Source organism: Ischnura elegans, chromosome 5 (genome assembly GCF_921293095.1).
Source record: "Ischnura elegans chromosome 5, ioIscEleg1.1, whole genome shotgun sequence".
NCBI lineage: Eukaryota > Metazoa > Arthropoda > Insecta > Odonata > Coenagrionidae > Ischnura > Ischnura elegans.
The window spans coordinates 84,613,981-84,632,696 of NC_060250.1; the positions used below are offsets into that span (position 1 = coordinate 84,613,981).

An 18,716-nucleotide genomic window follows, 5' to 3' on the forward strand; every position below is an offset into this window, starting at 1 on the left:
CCCCTCCTCCTCGTTTTCCTTCACGATCATTTCGGTATAGTACAAACCCAGGTAAGGAAACCATTACAGAGTCAATTGATTCGTTTAACCACGTTTCACTCACACCGATTACATGAAAAGTGTTTGTGCAATAGTAATGTCTGAAATCATCGATGTGAGCAATCAATGACTGGGCGTTGACATGAGAAATTCTCATTTCCTCATGCGAGGTGGATGTTACTGGTAATTGTACTGGTACCCTTATTTGAGTATCTATAAAAAATGATCAAGATCTTCCTCTTTACAAATAACTTTTGCGGGGGATCCCGTCTCTTTCCTTGCCAGAATATTCCCACCCCTAACCCAGGCAAACTTGATTTTTCCAGCTTTCTTCAAATCTCTCGTCAACGCAAACAGCTTTTTGTTGACCATTGTGAGTGACTCATCTACGTATATTGGGCTGGAGGAGTCCATGCCAAGGTCTCGGGTATTGAGATCCCTGCGTGTTCGTCGCTTGTTTATTAACTCATCTCTAATAAGTTGTCTTGTGAAACGAACAACAATAGGAGGGATTCTGGTGAGACCTTCCGGATTGTGAGAGGGGCGCGGTCTGAAAACTTGGTCGATATCTTCAGGTTTCATTTGGACACCTAATACCGATCCTAGCTTTAGGATTGTACCGGTTAAACTGTCACCGGTGTTAACCGGGTAGACACGAGTGCGACGGGATGTGCCTGCCCGTTGCAGTTACATTTGTAAAATCATCACCAACCTCTGCCAATTAAACTTCTCTACGATCTGATTGATTTCAATTCATTGGTGCCCTAAACCCGATTCGGGGAGACGCAGCCGCTAGTAGTCTCCCTCATTCATCGACTCGATCACAAAAATATAATCCCCCACAAAATATTATATTCAGCTGAACCACGTTTCTGCCTAATTTCCGTTCCGCGCGTCCGTCGGAATCTCCGTTTAAATCATCTTACTGTTTTCGCATTTTGCCATGTATTACGTCTAGACGAGTGGCTGCAGCTGGCCACTCTCACTGTTTTAGAAGGGTAAAAAGGAAATGTGGCAGCTTACTTGCCACAGGGGTTTAAAAGCCCGTTTTGAGTGGAGCTCTCTCTTTCCCCTCCCTCAGAGACATATACTGGTCCTCTAACCCCTCTCTAGGAATCAGAGCACATAAACCCGTGAGTCCATGGACCTCACGGGAAGAGACCGAACTCGCTGCCGAAGGCTATGCTTCTCCAGGATTCTGGAAATTGAACGATTTTTGTCCAATAAATGTCTCTTTCCCACTAGCATCACTTTGATTTCAATACTTAGGTACCTAAGAACCCTTATCAGAGAGTCGACTTGGCCACTCGGGTCGATCTCTCCGTTTCTGTTGTGTGCATCGTGAAGTCGGGACGCGACAATTTATCACTATGGATGGTTTGATGATATCTTCACAAAACAATAAATTAGTTACAATAAAGAGCGGCATCGACTGTAAGGCGTCAATTGATTTACTTAGGCTACCTATTATTAAGGCAAATGAGTCGCCAAAAAATTAAACAAAAGAAAATATTATATAACAAGATAAGACATCAAAATTATCCCGAGCACGGATAATATCAAATCAACCGAGTACAGTACAGCGCAAGGCGGCCAGTTTTGTGACGAGTTGTTACGACAAAAAGTGCAGCGTTTCAAGTATGTTACACGAGTTAGGATGGGAATCTTTACAGTAGCGTAGATAGAAGTATAGGCTTAACTTACTTAGGAAATTTGAAGAAGATATTTTCTCATACGACGTGAATCATATCCTTTGTTTACCATCGTACTGTAGTAGACGCGATCATGAGAATAAAATAAAAGAAATAGACTGCAAAACAGAGAGATTTAAAAAGTCATTCTTCCCTCGTACTATTAAGGATAGCAACGTTGTCTCAAACGATAGGATTAATGGCGTCACTCGCTAGGATCACTCATTGCATGTTTTTTCATAGTTCTAACCTTGCATGTATTTTCTATAGGAATTACTAACCGTTAGAATGTTTTTATGAATAAGCATGTATATTTTGCCAGTGTGCGTAATATTTCTATGACCGTGCGGTGTGCATGTGGCGGACCTCTTGCATGCTGCATGTTGGTGATTTGTACCCCCTGCCAAACACCCTACAGGTGGCTCGCAGGGTATTAGGTAGATGCAGATAATTAGGAAGACTATTCGCGGCATTCATACTTACCCGTCGCGTTTTCGCACGCTTGAAAATTTTCACTTTTCATTTTATCGCGAAAAATAGATATCGTCATATAAAAATCTAAAAGCGTGAAATACGTACTCCAGGAGTAATAATTTAGGCAATAAAAAATAATAGGAAACCACCCTATTATTCTTCGAATGACTGAGCGATTTTAATATATTTTCTATTCCGCGCGTACTCATGTCAATAGGCGGCATCTTTCGTATGCAGAGATTGTCAACTGTCTCGGATGAGTTCTCAGAAGGCTCGGTGAAAACGCTCTTGAAGTAGGAATTTAATAAATTGGCTTTATCGGAACTGTTTGTCAACAAATCTCAATTATCGCTTCTCAGCGAACATACGGTTGATCGTTTATCCTGAACTTCCCTAACATAAGACCAAAATGCTTTAGGGTTATCCCGTAACTGCTCTACTAGTGTTTTTCTTTTAAAATTCGTGAATGCATTCCAGAACCCTTCCTTCGTGGCGGCTTTAGACAACCTATTTTTTTTTATTAACTCGCGTTCATTAGCGGATAACTCCGATCTGCTTTTTCATGTTAGCATGACATGCTCTCCGTCGCCTCAATGATTTATGGACAGCTATATGTAGCATTTTCTAGAGTTCCCACTCTCCGTGACATTTATGCTTGAATTACATAAAATCATAGCCAAAAAGTTACAGAGTACAACATTGTTACTTCTAATAATGTCTTTAAAGAAGTAATGTGAATTTCGGGCCATTGTTCAGTGACACTCGTCATGGTTGTTCTTACTGGTACCAACCTGTCTTGCCTGTATTATATTCATGAGTATTGTAATTTTTTGCAAGAAAACAAGTATAAATTAAGTACCTAATGATACATCTTCTACATAGGATGAAAGTTAGAAATTTTGGCACGGGTTACCTAGTTTCTCTTGTTCTTGCATCTTTCCAGAAAAAGACTTGACCTGTGAAAATGAATGCTCTCCCTGAAAATAAAAACTCTTGGTCCAAAAATGAAAATAATTCCTACCTTTTCGGGCCCTCTACGGGTGGGGCAATCAGTCCTGGCGGTCTCCGACGGCTTCACTCCCCGTGCCGCAGATACCACCTTCACCCCGCCCTTCTCTGCCACCTGGGAAAAGAAGAAAGGCAGGAGACAATATTAGTAGGAGCCTCGATCAATCAAAGAACAAAAGACGTGCAATAGAATAAAAATGTGCAATCCTCAGTCGGGAAAATTTTCTTTTTTCCTCCACATCCACAAAGAAATGACCCTGGGATTTTTCTTGAATGTAAGAAGTCGTTTCAGACATGATAAAATACAAACAACAAAGGTTAATTTCCTCACAACTCTACTACCTACCATGGTTTCGATACTATATCATTTACAAGGTCAAATTGCGAAAAAATCTGAAGGACCCGTAGTCTAATTTATAACGCACCCATGTGCGGTACAGTAAGGGCAAGGCAATGCGGTCTTCTCCCTACGAAACGTGACTTTGAACCTTTAAAAATACATAGACTTGATACATTCAACTTATCTTCAGATTGTTAATACAGGGTTTGTCCGGAAAGTAATAGGACTGAGTCGATTTAAAAAAATTTATTGAGCCAATCGTAACAATTCTTTAAAAACTTTAAAAATTGGCTCCTTCTGCATCGATGCAGTGCTGCCAGCGCGATTTCAATAAATTAATGGCGTCACGGAAGGCATTCTCCGGAATAGCCTTAAGAGCCGACGTGCAAGCTGCTTGGATCCCCACTGTCGTCTCAAAATACTTGACTTTCATCAGACTTTTCAGGCAAGGAGACAAAAAAATGTCCGGGGGGGCCACATCTGGGCTGTAGGGCGGCTGCATAAGCGGTGGGATTCCGGCCTTGGTTAGGTAGCTGTTCACAAGAAAGGCAATGTGAGCCGCAATTTCTGGTCGTCAGAAAGCACTTTGGGACCATCTTCGCGCACACCTTGCGCATGTTCAAATGCTCTGTCACAATGTCATCAACCACAGATTTTGATAAATTTAACATCTGGGCAATTAAACGAATACTTAGTCGAAGGTCTGAGTTCGATACTTTGCGCACACGATTCACATTGACAGTGTCTATCGACGTCGCTGGTCTTCCAGCACGGTCTTCATCAGCGACCTCTTCCCGGCCCTCCAAAAAGGCCTGATGCCACCGAAACACACCACTTCTTGCTAAATCAACATCTGGGTAAGCCTGCTTGATCATATCAAACGTCTCTGTCGCAGATTTACCGAGTTTCACTCAGAATTTAATCGCGAACCTCTGCTCTAACGAACGCTACATTTTTGGCTTGCACCACTCACAGAAACACGTCGGGCAAAAATTTCTATCCTGACTCTCCAGGTGCTCGGAGACAAACGACCAGCCGATCGTTCGTTAGCTAGAAACACCCTCTATCGAATCCAGTCGGTGCGCGCACGCTCCGAAGTACAATCGCGGCGGAAAAAAATCAGTCCTATTACTTTCCGGACAAACCCTGTATGATTTCGCTGGTTGAGTCGCTTTTGATCTTGTGCTGTATCCCAAATGACAGAACGCAACATAGAACAACAAAAATAGATCTCCCACACGAGTGGCAAGGCCGACGTCTCTAAGATGGGGTTCAGACACTATTCGAGACTCAAATCACCGATGGCGGCGCTGAAAGCAGTGACGTAATTTGCCAACATGGCTGACGCATCGAGGATATTGTTGTGATGATAACATAGGTGCAATAGAATGAGTCGCCGAGCCACTGCGATAATTAAAGTAGAAAATATCTAAGAAAAATTTCTTGGCTTTGAGGAGGATTTCAATTCCCACGGGCAATGACAAATAGCAGTTAAGATTAAGGAATTAATAAATTTCAGCTGAAATATCCTCTACTATCTCACGGACATTACTCAAAGGATTTCTAAAGATCATAAATGAGTGACTGCGATAAAAATGACATTATTCTCAGCCGGCTAGAAAATAAAAATTGCAATACGTCGGTTACCCCAAGTGCATTAAACAAACAAACCACCGTCCCAGTAAATGATGAATTGTAGCAAAAACTGGCGACTGAAAAGGCATTTTACATGAATATGAATGCTTAAAATATATTACTTGCGACGTTATGATGGCTTAATACCAAAAAATATAATTGGAAAAATCAGCAAATTCCCAGAAATACCAATGATTTGCCAACGTGGTTTCCTAAGGTATCCTCGGAGCTCTACTTCCGAATTCGGCCAATAGTTGGCGTATTGCTTGTCTGGATTCTCGAAGGTTGGCAAGGGAAAATGTTTATCCTGGCCGTAGCGTCGCAGATCCTTCGGCTGCACCTTGGAGATTTATCCTTGAGTACAGAATTTCTAGGGTATTTATACCATTCTCTGAACCAGAAGGCTGCAGTGGGTGGCGTGAGAAGAGTCCTTTACAAAGGATTCCCACGCGAATAGTTTCCCAGGGGGAGGAACTGCAATATTTGGCTAGCGTAAAGGTGGCCCATTAAGCAAAGCCCCTGATTGCACATTTAAATACCAACAGGAGGTGGGTGGACGTCTGCCAAAATTATGACGTCTGACCAGTTGACTGAACCCTAAGAACGAGCAGCTGTACCTTAAAAATCTCCCCGTCACTCCAGGCGTGACCCTCGAACTCTCCCACGCCAGCCTCCAAGAACCCATAAAATATCACGAGTTTCCACCGAGATTCTGACAGCTAGAAGAGCGACTTACATAACACTACTTTTGACCCCAGACTCCACGAATGGGAGATCCGCGTGGGACTTCCGCGAAGAGGAAGCGTGGGTCGTCTCAAATGCGGTGAAACACAATTGTAGTACTTACTAAAATTTTGTTGTGACGAGTCATTTTGACCAGTATTTCATTAGTGGGCATTTTTTTCTAATTTTACCCTAGCTGCCATGCATCGCACGGAGAGTCTCACTCAACTCACCACTAAAGAGTACACATTCAAGCGTTCAGCGGTAAAGGAAGTATTTATTTGAGATTTTACTGAGACGGTACAGAGACCGGCATGGCCTTTGGCTACATCCTAGATATAGTTTGTCGGACAGGCATTTTCGGGGTTCTTATACAATTGCATGGCTTCAGCGAGCAGATTCAGTGAGAAGAGGATGAGATGATTTGAGAAGAAGAAGGTAGAAGTTTAAATTGGAGATAAGTCATTAAAATTATCCCGAGCACGGATAATATCAAATCAACCGAGTACAGTACAGCGCAAGGCGGCCAGTTTTGTGATGAGTTGTTACGACAAAAAGTGCAGCGTTTCAAGTATGTTACACGGGTTAGGATGGGAATCTTCACAGGAGCGTAGATCGAAGTATAGGCTTAACTTACTTAGGAAATTCGAAGAAGATATTTTCTCAGAAGACGTGAATCATATCCTTCGTTTACCATCGTACTATAGTGGACGCGATCTTGAGAATAAAATAAAAGAAATAGACTGCAAAACAGAGAGATTTAAAAAGTCATTCTTCCCTCGTACTATTAAGGATAGCAACGTTGTCTCAATCGATAGGATTAATGGCGTCACTCGCTAGGATCATAATATGTATGCATTTACTTGCATGTATTTTCTCTAGGAATTACTAACCGTTAGAATTTTTTATGAAGAAGCATGTATATTTTACTAGTGTGCGTAATATTTCTATGACAGTGCGCTGTGTAAGTGGCGGTCCTCTTGCATGCTGCATGTTGGTGATTTGTCACCCCCTGCTAAACACCCTAAAGGTGGCTCGCAGAGTATTACGCAGATGTAGAATAAATTTTTCTTGACGTAGGACTCGCAACAACGAGCAGTGGAAATCGGAAGTATGGAAAAAATTGGCAGAAAAAGGCGATGAAAAAAGGGACGTTGGAACGACCGCGTGATTCGGAAATAAAGAATCGACAGATCAGTATTTAGGCCCCCTAAAAGCTATCGCTGTAACTATCATTCTGAATAACGGGAAAATTGATCGTGTGATTCAGGCTTAAGTGAAGGAGACGTATGAAAAAACCTTGAAAATTATGAATTAAAGAACAGCTTATCTCGTTATCTTAATTTTCTTACAAAATTTTTCACACGTGTCTTATTTAAACACTCCGAGGAACGGAAAAAAGAAGACGGCAGAAATCGTGTAATTAATACTCCACCAAACTACCATGCGACGACAAAGTGAGAGACAGAAGCTACTTCTCGCACTCGTTAAACACTATTTAGAATACGCTGCCAGTGTCTGGGATCCTTAAAAACAGAGAACGCGTGCAAAGAAGAGCTACCGGGTACGTGAACTTTCTTTCTTTCTTTCTTTCTTCAACCCCATCCAATTTTTTATGCGTCCTCAGGACCATCGCTCTTATTTTCATTTTTGAGCTTTGGAATAAATTTTTAACCATCTACTCATCCCAAACGATCCACCCATTGACGTCAATGGTGACGTCAATCGCCGGTGAATCCGTTGGCGACCCGAAGTCAGCATGAAAAGCTCCGGGTATGTGCGAAGAAAAATAAGCTATACAATTAATGGAATACTTCAGTGAAGCTACCAAACACCTAAGGAACCCCTGAAAAACAGTAACAAATATATTTATCGATTAATATAAATTACATTTTGAAAGAATAATCAAGATAGAGCATGAAATGATAGGGAGATAAAGACGGTAAAGGAAGAACTATGAAACAAAACATTTTCTACCATACCATGAAGCGGGACAAAAAGTCATCAACCCTTTCGCCGCAACCGTTACATTCGTGTTCCCTACCAGGTCAACCACTCAATCAAAATTGATTTACAACCGCATGGAGAGAAAAAAGAAAGAAAGCATAATAAATGTGACGCACGCAGGACGCAAGTAGGAGTGATCTTACATGAAGGGGTGAAAAGCCATGGGTTACAAGTAATTTTATTTGTAAACAGAGTTAAGATCAGAAATTTGGTTAAGAAAAAAAACGATGTCAACTCACGGCAGCATTAGAACTCAAAAATAGATTAGACGACTCGTAGTGTAGCCAACTAACTTATGTATTCCTTAATAAGAATTATGTTTAATTAAACTTATTTTTAATTTTATAAAACTTATGTTTCTGAATGTCCTTATTATTCCTAACAGCATGTTTTGACTGTTCTAGATTAATTAGCAGATCACCTTAATTAGTAGTTGGCAAGTTATGCCGTTGCATTAATGTGGAAGTAAAATTTGTTATTATGCTTAACTTTTTTGGACCGTTTCGTGTGCATGTGGGAATCCTATTGCATGCTGCATGCAGATGATTGATCATCCCCTGCCAAACACTCTAGAGGTGGCTCGCAGGGTATTAAATAGATGTAGATATTTCGCAGTAAACTTGATTTTCCGCTCGATGTCAGCACAGAACAGAGAATCACTCGTTCCCTTGGCCACCATTTTTTTGACATTTCTTTTATCAATTTCCCGACCTAAGTATGTTTAGAAAGAAAATCAGTAGTACCCCTTGGCTCCTCACCTCCTCATTTGTGCTTTACTACCTTTCTTAGAAAACAGCTCTTCGACTTGGATTTGGAAAGTTGATAAGGGAAGAGCTGCTTCTCCCCGATCACGTCACACGTTAAGGACAATATTCCTTTACCCTTTTCACAGATAATGTAAAAAAATACTGCGCTCACCGCCGTAATATAATAAAGAAAGGATCACGTGGATAAGAGAAAGGAAACTGACGGCGGGACAAAGAGATTATTACAAGCCATCCTTTCGTTGGAATATCAGGGATGGTAAAAGTTACGATGGTTAAATACTACACTCGTTTGTCAGACTGATAGCATTTAAACTCCAACTATTCTTCCGAAATATATTAACTACGAATTATTATTATGGAATGAAAAAGCACGCATTTTTCTTCCCGTAACACCTGCGCATGAATGTGGGCGTCGTGAGCTCCCACAAAATATGCATCCTTCCATGATACATATGCCGCAGCACCAATGAACCGCTAACTGCAGAAAGGCATCATGTCCACTTTGGCTAACTTTACAGCAGAGAAAAACTTAGTAATCCCATATACACCAAACAAATAGTTTTTTTTACACTTCTGTTTTAGATGAATAGGCATTTAGAACTTTTATACACTAATAACTCTTCCACCTAGCAACAAAATTAAATAAAGATCGTTCAACTTAGACATGATGCCTCTCTGCAGTTAGCGATTCAAATATGCCCAGGTTAAAAATGGAACGGAGGTGGAAGGTTACGTGGAAGATACTCACCGAAGGTTAGCGATTAAAATACAATCATTTTTGCGAGGTTACGAAAAAAAGGTATTTAATTAAAAAAATAACATGCATGTTTTTCCCCTTCCATTAAATATATAAAATTCCTTCCTTTAATTCTCCGCGATAAATCTTTTTTCTTAAACAGCCTCGCATAAATGAACGTACTTTAATAACTCACCTTCGTTGGGTATTATAACTTTCCGTCTTCATTCCATATTTTGATGAGCGTAACGATATTAAATCACATATGACTATCGCAAAACCCTTAAGCTACAACACATAAAAAGACAATTTTGATATCTCAATACGCAAATTTTAAATACAAAGCTAGAAACGCTTTACTACCCAGCAGCCAAAGAAATAAAATGGGATGAAATTCACATCTTGAGCGCATAGAATTGTTATTACCTACATCAAAATAGCTTGCATGGTATATTTTAACGCAGCAATGAGAGAGCATAAATTTTAGGTACTTCGTTTTCAAATCGAATGGGTACCCTTTGGTCTTCAAACTTCAGTGACAATGATGCAACGTAAGCACACGTGCGACAGGGTCAGGGACCTCTTCTCTACCAGTTGAAAGACCCTCATGAAAACCCTCGGCGGGTTACCGGCGTCACACAGACTTAATCCTTTCACGCCGAGGACCCCACGAAATGTAAGGGTTGAGGAAACCGATTGCTTAAGAAATGGTTTTCCCCAGGGTCACTTTCGCCGAGAAGGCTAATCCCTTAGTGCCTTTACAATGCTCCAAGAAAATATTTCAAAACCAGAAACCCATCCCTTCCACCAAAACTTTTTTCAAACGACCCCATTTATGGATGAGTCCCTTTTTGTAAAAAAATGTCTTTGCTACTTAAATGACCACCGGGTTTCTTTGATCTACATGAAAGGGAACCTCAAGATTAGTAAAGTAGAACACCCGGTTTTCTGGTTTAAAGGTATAAAATTGGAGGTGGCATAAAAATAAGGAAGCACAGTATCCATCACGAGAGCAATATATTTATGTATAAAGTGACATTCTATATTTTAAAAAATGAGTCTAAGTTCAACCGAGATTAGCGCCATTTCTATATAACTAACGTGACTTTAAGGCAATGAATCAGTAGAGTGGTGCTGTCAAAGATGGCTATTCACCTGTATAGTTTTCCAAACAAAGCTTTTCGGCTTATCGTAGAGCATTGAGTCAAATTTTCCTTTTACCGTCTCGTCAGCGAAACTCTTATCATCTAGGTAGCAACTTTCTGTAGTGATAAGATGGCTTATAAATACAGCGTAAAACAGAAATTCACTACTTAAGAATTCCTCGTGGCAAAAATCTGCATAAACTCGGGATTTATTGGGAAAAGTATGACGATCACCATGGCAACCGGCTAAAGTGAGGTCAGACTGAAACGGTCCATTATGGCATTTACTCCCTAAGAATTCAAAACGGACCCTCACTGAGACGATTTAAGTGTAATTCATAACGGGATTCCAGAATCACTAACATAATATCATTTTTTGACAAAACAACTATCGCATTCCGGGATTAATCAATTGCTATCGCAGGCTTCGACAAACGCCACCATAAGAACCTGTGTAAAAACACGCATTTTTAAACGCAATTTCTACAAAATGATGAAATGAATGGTGGACTCAGTAGTTCCGAGGATCTACATCTACATAATACCCTACGAACCTCCTCTATGGTGTTTGGCAGGAGGTGACAAATCACCAACATGCAGCATGAAGGATGCTGCAGGGCAGTGAAAACGTAGATCCATTAAAAAAATAACTACACGGAAAAGTGCTAAACATTTTTACTTAATACCCTACTAAATGAAGCACAGAGAGCCAACTTCTTGTGGCCATCATTCGTTGAAGTCACCCAACAGTTGGTAACGCGCCAAATGCGTCATGAAACACATACGCTGATCACAAAAACATTTCCCACTCTTTTAAATTCGTCTACGATCAATAAATATATTGAGGTAAATAGGATTGTTAGCCGAACGTCGAAAAATCAAGGTGCGTTGTTCCGAGAACAAGACAACAATGTAAGTAATTACCGCTAACATCCGCCTGTATCCCACCGCCGAGAGCACGCCGAAACTTGCAGCGAATATCTTCATCGGAAAAATTTGGCGCGTTTCGAAAACAACACAACAATGGAATTTTTAATTGATTGATTGGAAAGAATGGAATACAAACAAAGCAACGGTGACTCAGCAGTATTCCGATACTTATCCAATTATATTTATGAAAAAATCAGCACGAAGTTAAATAAACTACTACCATGGCACGTGTATCCCACCAGATGAGGTTCTCCATCTCTGCCGACGTTTCGACGGCCGTGTCGTCCATCTTATGACGATGGACGACCCGGCCATCGAAACGTCGGTTGAAATTTAGAACCTCATCCAGTGGGCAACCCGAAACAACTTCAACATCATCATACGCTGGGAAAACCGCAGATCTTTCATGACACGTGTAGAATAAACACATTCATTCCTCATGAAAACATGGGAACAATATTACGCCATAGCAACGCATCTACTTATTACATGATCCCAGAGTGAAATTAGGGCAGTGAGAACGAATTACAGTACTAAAATACATCTCTCATTTTTTTTATAACGACCCGCATTAAGAAATAATAACGCTAAATAATGACTAAAAATGCAATAACAACCATCTACAATCCTTAAAATACGAAAAAATGACTTCTTAGGACCCAGCTAAAATTTTTTAATAATAATTGTAAAAACAAGAGAATGAAAACAAAAGAGTGATAAACTTCGAGCTAACAGTAGATAAATTTAAGTCGTTTATTTAGCATTCGGATTTAATTTTGGGAAAATAAATTCGTGTGAAAATATGCCCATTCTCCCTGGTTTGGAAGTAAAAGGATTTGCCGAACAAGTTGTTGTAGCAGGTTATAATACATATGCGGCAACCATCGTCAATATGATGGCAGCAAAATAAACAGTACCAAGCACATTATAATGAAATAATCTATGAAGAAGCCTCAGTGAAAAATGAAATCGGTCTAAATATGCCAAATCTCAAGACCAACAATGAAAATAAATAAACAAACCGTAGCACTAAATTTCAGTAACAGCCGGATTTTTACATTAATGGCATCCAAATACACAATGAAATGTCCTATGAGAGATTCTCATTATTTAACACGCCGCAGTCAATCACTACCGATGCCAATCTGACACACTGTGCCTTAACATTTACTTCGATCCCGAATGCGCGACTTCGATCGCGAATGATCGACAAACAATTTCTGAGTCGTCGATAACAGGTATCGGACGCGAATGATGGACGAACAACTTCGGTCGTGAACGTCCAAAAAGATAGTGATGTTCGTCACAGTGATCCCATTTATCAATTGATCACAAAATAGACTTATCACGTAATATGAGTGATTTGAGAACTAATCAAATCTAAGTACACTTAGAGTATCCCCGTGGATTTTAAGCTTTAATTCACCAAGGACTTTCAAGATCAATAAGAGATTATAACGGCAGCAATAGAACTCGTAAATAGATTGCATGACTTGTAGTGTAGCCTACTAACCAATGTAAAAATTAATGCATGTTTCTTAATTCAATTATTATTTCTAACAGCATATAGTAGTAGTTTGTTAGTATACGTGACGTTTTTTGGACGATGTGGTGTGCATGTGGGTGTCCAAATGCATGCTGCATGCTGGTGATAGATCACCCCCTGCCAAACACCCTAGAGGTGGCTCGCAGGTTATTATGTAGATGTAGACCTCGATCGCGCATTTCGTTCGCTCCCGATCGACTCATCACTAGCTGCGAGCCACATCTACGATGCATGGGAATGGGCGAGTATTTCTCGCCAGAACACTCAACAACATGTGAAAGGGAAATCAAAACGATAAACTGGAAATATTACCTAGAACTTTGCCTAAACGGGTATAAGCACCTGACCTTGTAAATCAAATTAAACAGTAAGAGGTAAACATACCACAGCTGTAGAAGACATCTTAACGGGTGTCAAACATGGTATGCAGCACATCCGGCAGATTCCCCGCGCTTGCCTCCTCCGCGGCTTTTCGTGAACACTTCTCATTCCGCGGCGTTCGGAAACAATCTGAGGACTGCGATGACGAGCGATAATCCGGTAACCACAACAATCGAGGAGGGCGTGAACATACCGTCAACAAACGCGAGAGGCGCGATCGTTGAATGGTAGGCGGGGAACCCTTGCGCCATGAGTCATGAGTCGGCTATGGTATTCACGTATATGTCGGTATTTACGAGAGAGAAATCGAGTAAGTAATAATGACGTTCCGCCGGCCCATCACGGTCACCAATACGCAGCCACTGTCCACACGGTCCACACACTACGGAGAATGGGTTGTGAATGCGGAAACGTTAAAAACGTGAGACGCTGAGACCTTAGCCCAAGGAGAGGGGTTTGAAGGGGAAGTGGGAAACTCACGTCTACCCTTCGCGTCCACGGTCCCAACTTCTTCGGCAGAATCTGCCCAACTGAGAGACCTCGACCATCTACTGTAGGCAACAAAATGGTATGGCGGTGTACTTCGCAAATATATATCTGGGCTACAGTGCATGCAAAAATAATGAATAATTATCTTAAAGGAAATTTCATTCTAGATTCTGATGTACCTTTTAAATGAAGTATTAAAACATGACACGCCAGTGAAATAAATGACTTCGCGCACCGTAAAATTAGCAGTTTTGTCAACTTCATGAACTATGTAAAAGGGAAAACTACTAAGTCTACAGCATTCATCTTCCACACTTAGTAGCAAACATTGATGTAGATCAATGAAATAGCTTTAGCACAATTTTAGAACGCACGATTTGTTGTTAATAGACAACAGCACATCATTTTGACACTGACTGTAAAGGGTGGTCACTCAAATATTAGGCTGGAATTCCCTCACTTTTAAGCACTTTCCGAAAGTTTGCAATTCGGACACATCGGCACCGGTACACTTTGCCCCGATTAAGCCGATACCCCACACATCCTGTGAATATATGTACATAAGTGGTCGTCGATTTGTAATAAACATGATCTTTTGAGGATTAAAACGCATTTTACATATAATAGTTAGACTATATTGGTAATAAATTTTAGCATGAAGTATGCATTTGAAATATAACCAATAGACTCAGGTAGAATGTAGAACAAGTTAACATTAACTCTCAAAAGATTAGTAGGGTGATGCACTTAGCATAATATTCATGTATTTTCTCATCGAAAGACAATTAAATATTCCTAATAGTTATAATATGATTTTAACAACATGCATCCTACATTTAACCACGAATACCACATTAATAAGAAATCCAAAAACATTCTTGGATCCAAATGAATTTTAATTGAGTTGGAATAAAAATTCCTTGCCTTCCGTTAATTTGCAAATTTGCATCTTTCCGTTTTGTAAGCTAACTTTGATTCTTCGTTTCAAATAATTTGTACTTGAACACCTACGCTCTTATTTTAAGCAATATTGATTACCTATAAGAATTTTTAAAGAAGCATGTCTATCAGTGTTTACTAATCATGAAACGCAATGAGCAATATTCTGCATCACTGACGCCTGAGATTCGAAACTAAAAAGCCCATAGCTAAAAAAAAAGCCACTCAAAAGCATAAAATTTTACTTTCCCGCAGAGAAATACACCCTTTCTATACATTGAAATAAAAGGCAGTTCAATACAATAATAAAAAGGAGCTAGTAAACCTTTATTCTTAGACAAATAAGACGAAGATAATAGTTACATTAACTGCTTGCAATTAGAGATTGAATTATATAATGATCCAGAATATATTGTGTAGTAACTAATGTAATTAATAAACTTATACCCAATGAAATAAAAGACAGCTACCATTTCCCACTGTTATTTAATTCGTACGACGCATTTCGGCTCACAGAGACATTATCTGCTACGAGACACAGAACATGAGAACATCACATTTTTGGAGGAGATGGGGAAGGATTTGACAAGTTTGAGGAAGGGGAGGGAAATATGCTTACAGTTGGGAGATAGTGAGAAAACATAAAACTAAAAAGATACGGAAAAACCCTGGTTTAGAAGGACACTGGTCATAACTGTTGAAGAATGATACTCGAGAAAGAACAGCAGAAAAGGGAGGGCCATGGGGGTGGAGAGGAAAAGAAAGGACAGGGTGAAAGAGAGGCCGCAGGTCATGGGAAATGTAGAGGTGGGAGGAAGAAGCGAGGCAAGGTTTGGGAAAGAAGTCCACGAAAGGGTAACTGACAATGAGAATGGAGTGAGGATAGAAACATATAGGAGTTCGGGGAAGGGATTGCAGGCAAAAAGAATGGTCAACACAAAACGGAGGGAGTGGGCGGGTGGACTGGAAAAACCCCGAGGAGATTAGAGTCGGTTAAAGAGTGGGTAAAGTAGGAATTTGACCATTTGTTTCCGCGAAGGGGATCTTGAGGAGAGGAGAGAGGGCAACAGAAACTTCTTTGCCTTCTTTACTCATAGGCATAATCGTATTACTTTGTGCAATTTCGAATTGCTCTAAAATGGATAGCCTTTTTCTCTATTTTCAACGTGGAGAATTTCTGGACGGAAATGACAATAATGAAAACTCAGTAGCAAGCGTTTGACAAAAGTGACATCCACCCTTCCCGTTTAATACAATATTAAAATAAAATGTAATTGAACTTTCACTTCATTATTTTAATGCTCATGATGCGTTTCGGCTCTCAAGAGTCATCACATGGTACTAGTCAACTCAGTACATGAGACCATCACATTTATACACTGTTTGTGTCACTGTATGTTGGATTCTATTTCTACTATGAAAGCAATATTAGGATGTTGTGTAATGTAATAACTGTGTAGTATTTTGTGTATTATTTTATTAATATGTATGACGAATGGTCAGGTATTTTCAATGTGGATGGTATATTTTTGTCCCAAGGTGCGAGACGGAATTTCGAGCACATTTCTTTCATCTCGTCACCATATTCGCCGAAGGCAAGGTTTCCCGCCCATAAGTTCGTGTCATCGGTCGTCGAGAACACATGTGGTCAACCTCTCCACGACCAGTTAGAAGCATCTAAATTTTCTGGACTGATAGTCATTGTCTCGCTGACAAAGATAAGTTCCTCACTTCCTAGGATTCGGTCGAGTCAAGCCACCCCTCCCCTGCTCTTGGTGGTGTTGACCTGTGCCTTGATGACACGAGCGCGGTAACCTTTAAATAACCGGTCAAGCTAATCATAAAATGGGTTTTGTTAAAAGAATATTAGGAAAGTGCGACGACAAAGTGAGAGAAATTAGCTACTTTTCCCTCGTTAGACCACATTTGGAATACGCTGCCAGTGTTTGGGACCCTCATGAAAAAGGTTCAATAACAGAGTTAGAACGCGTGCAAAGAAGAGCTGCCAGGTATGTGAAAGGTCGTTACGATAGTCTTGTTAGTGTAACTGACCTCTTAGATAAACTCGGATGGGAATCTCTGTCGGACCGTAGATTGAAAAATAGACTAAACCTTTTAGATAAATTCAAGAGCAGTGTCTTTTCTGACGAAGTTAACCATATGTTACGGACGCCAACATACTACGGAAGATCAGATCATATAAATAAAATAAGAGAGATAGATTGTAGAACAGACAGATTCCGAATGTCATTTTTTCCACGGTCAATAAGAGATTATATCGGCAGCAATAGAACTCGTAAATTGCATGACTTGTAGTGTATTCTACTAACCTATGTAAAACTGAGTGCATGTTTCTGAAATTCTATTCTATATTCTATTTCTAACAGCATATAGTAGTATAGTTTGTTATTATACGGGACGTTTTTTGGACGGTGTGGTGTGCATGTGGGAGTCCAAATGCATGCTGGTGATTGATCACCCCCTGCCAAACACCCTAGAGGTGGCTCGCAGGGTATTATGTAGATGTAGATGTAATTCGGGGCAGTCCGTGGGTAGACACGAGAGCGACGAAGTGTGCCGGCTCGTCGCAGTTACATTTGTAAAATCATCACCAACCTCTGTCAATTAAACTTCTCTGAAATATGATTCGCGTGGATTTCGATTCTTTGGTGCCCTAAACTGATTTGCCCTTTAGTCGCCCCTCTGTCTCAAGAATGTAAAATAGGTCTCATCCTAATATTTCCCTGGGCATCGCACTACTTTTTACGGTAAATCTTTTCTCGTTACCGCTAGTCGGATTTGGAATGAGATACCAACTGATGTCAAAAATATCATATCTATCAAAACCTTTAAACTAAAATATTATGATTATTTACTATCTCGATAATAGCATAAGTTGCTCTTATTTTTTATCATATTTGTGTTCTGGTTAATATGGCTCATTTTTTTAGCGTTTTTTGTTTAATTAAGAATATATGACTATTGTTTATGTTTGCATTAAAATCTGGCCTGGAAAATAGCTCAATTTGCCTTTTTTTACTATAATTTCATGCATTTGCTATTTTATTTTTTATTTTATTTTATTCTCAAACCACCGGATACAGCTCTTATTGGCCATTTTACACCGGGGTGTTCAACAAATGTAACAAGTTAACGTACACAAACGACCATGCCCTGGACCGGGGAAACCTACCCAGACGGGACTCGAACCCGCGACCTCTTGTTTGGCAGGCGGGAACGTTACCCCGAGGCCACCAAGGCCGGCATGTGATCGTTTATATCATGAAATGGAATATCATTGTAATCATTTATCAATGTAATCATTATAATCATTTATTTTTTGATGTATTTAATATAATGTGCTAGCAGATTGCAATTTATTTATGCAATTTAATGTTATTTTTGTTCTTACGGAATTTATCCAGAACAATAAATACTTTTCTGTCTATCTATCTATCCATCTAAAATTCTAAACTCGATTCCGAGAGAGACAGCCGCTCGAGTCTCCCTCCTTGATTGTGTCGATCACGACAGTTGAGCGTTAAGGCCGTTTTACACTGTACACGGAATTGCGCAAGCTGACGTACGTGCTAAGACGCAATAAAAATTGCGTTGTGTAAAGCGGTGAATTGCTAGAACACATGCGAGAATGCGTGGATGCGAGACGGCAAAATAGCCCCTGTTCTAATTTCGTTCATGCATTCGCGCAATTCCACGCCATTTTAAAAATTAATGCAGCTCTAACCTGCGCAAATCCGTGCCCCGTGTAAAACGGCCTTTAACCTTTTCGCGCCGAGCTTCTTCGCGGGAAGTTGCTTTTGGCTCTACGAAGGGTTTGAGATTTTCTTTTTCGCCCCGTACGGAGT

At 40.2% G+C, this 18,716-nt stretch overlaps 1 protein-coding gene across 16 annotated transcripts in view; it reads right to left on the reverse strand.

The window, feature by feature from the left end:
* Positions 1-18,716, reverse strand: part of LOC124159150 — a 229,009-nt gene that overhangs the window by 103,869 nt on the left and 106,424 nt on the right. For 15 of the 16 annotated variants that reach the window (XR_006864909.1, XM_046534749.1, XM_046534754.1 and 12 more), the window contains exon 2: positions 3,226-3,327. Coding sequence is in view for 15 of the 16 variants with exons in the window: in XM_046534749.1 (XP_046390705.1) it covers positions 3,226-3,327 (102 nt within the window). In the remaining variant the exon portion in view is untranslated. Of the gene's footprint in view, positions 1-3,225; positions 3,328-13,425; positions 13,459-18,716 lie in introns of those variants that run through there. The other variant, XM_046534745.1, reaches the window with a different exon arrangement.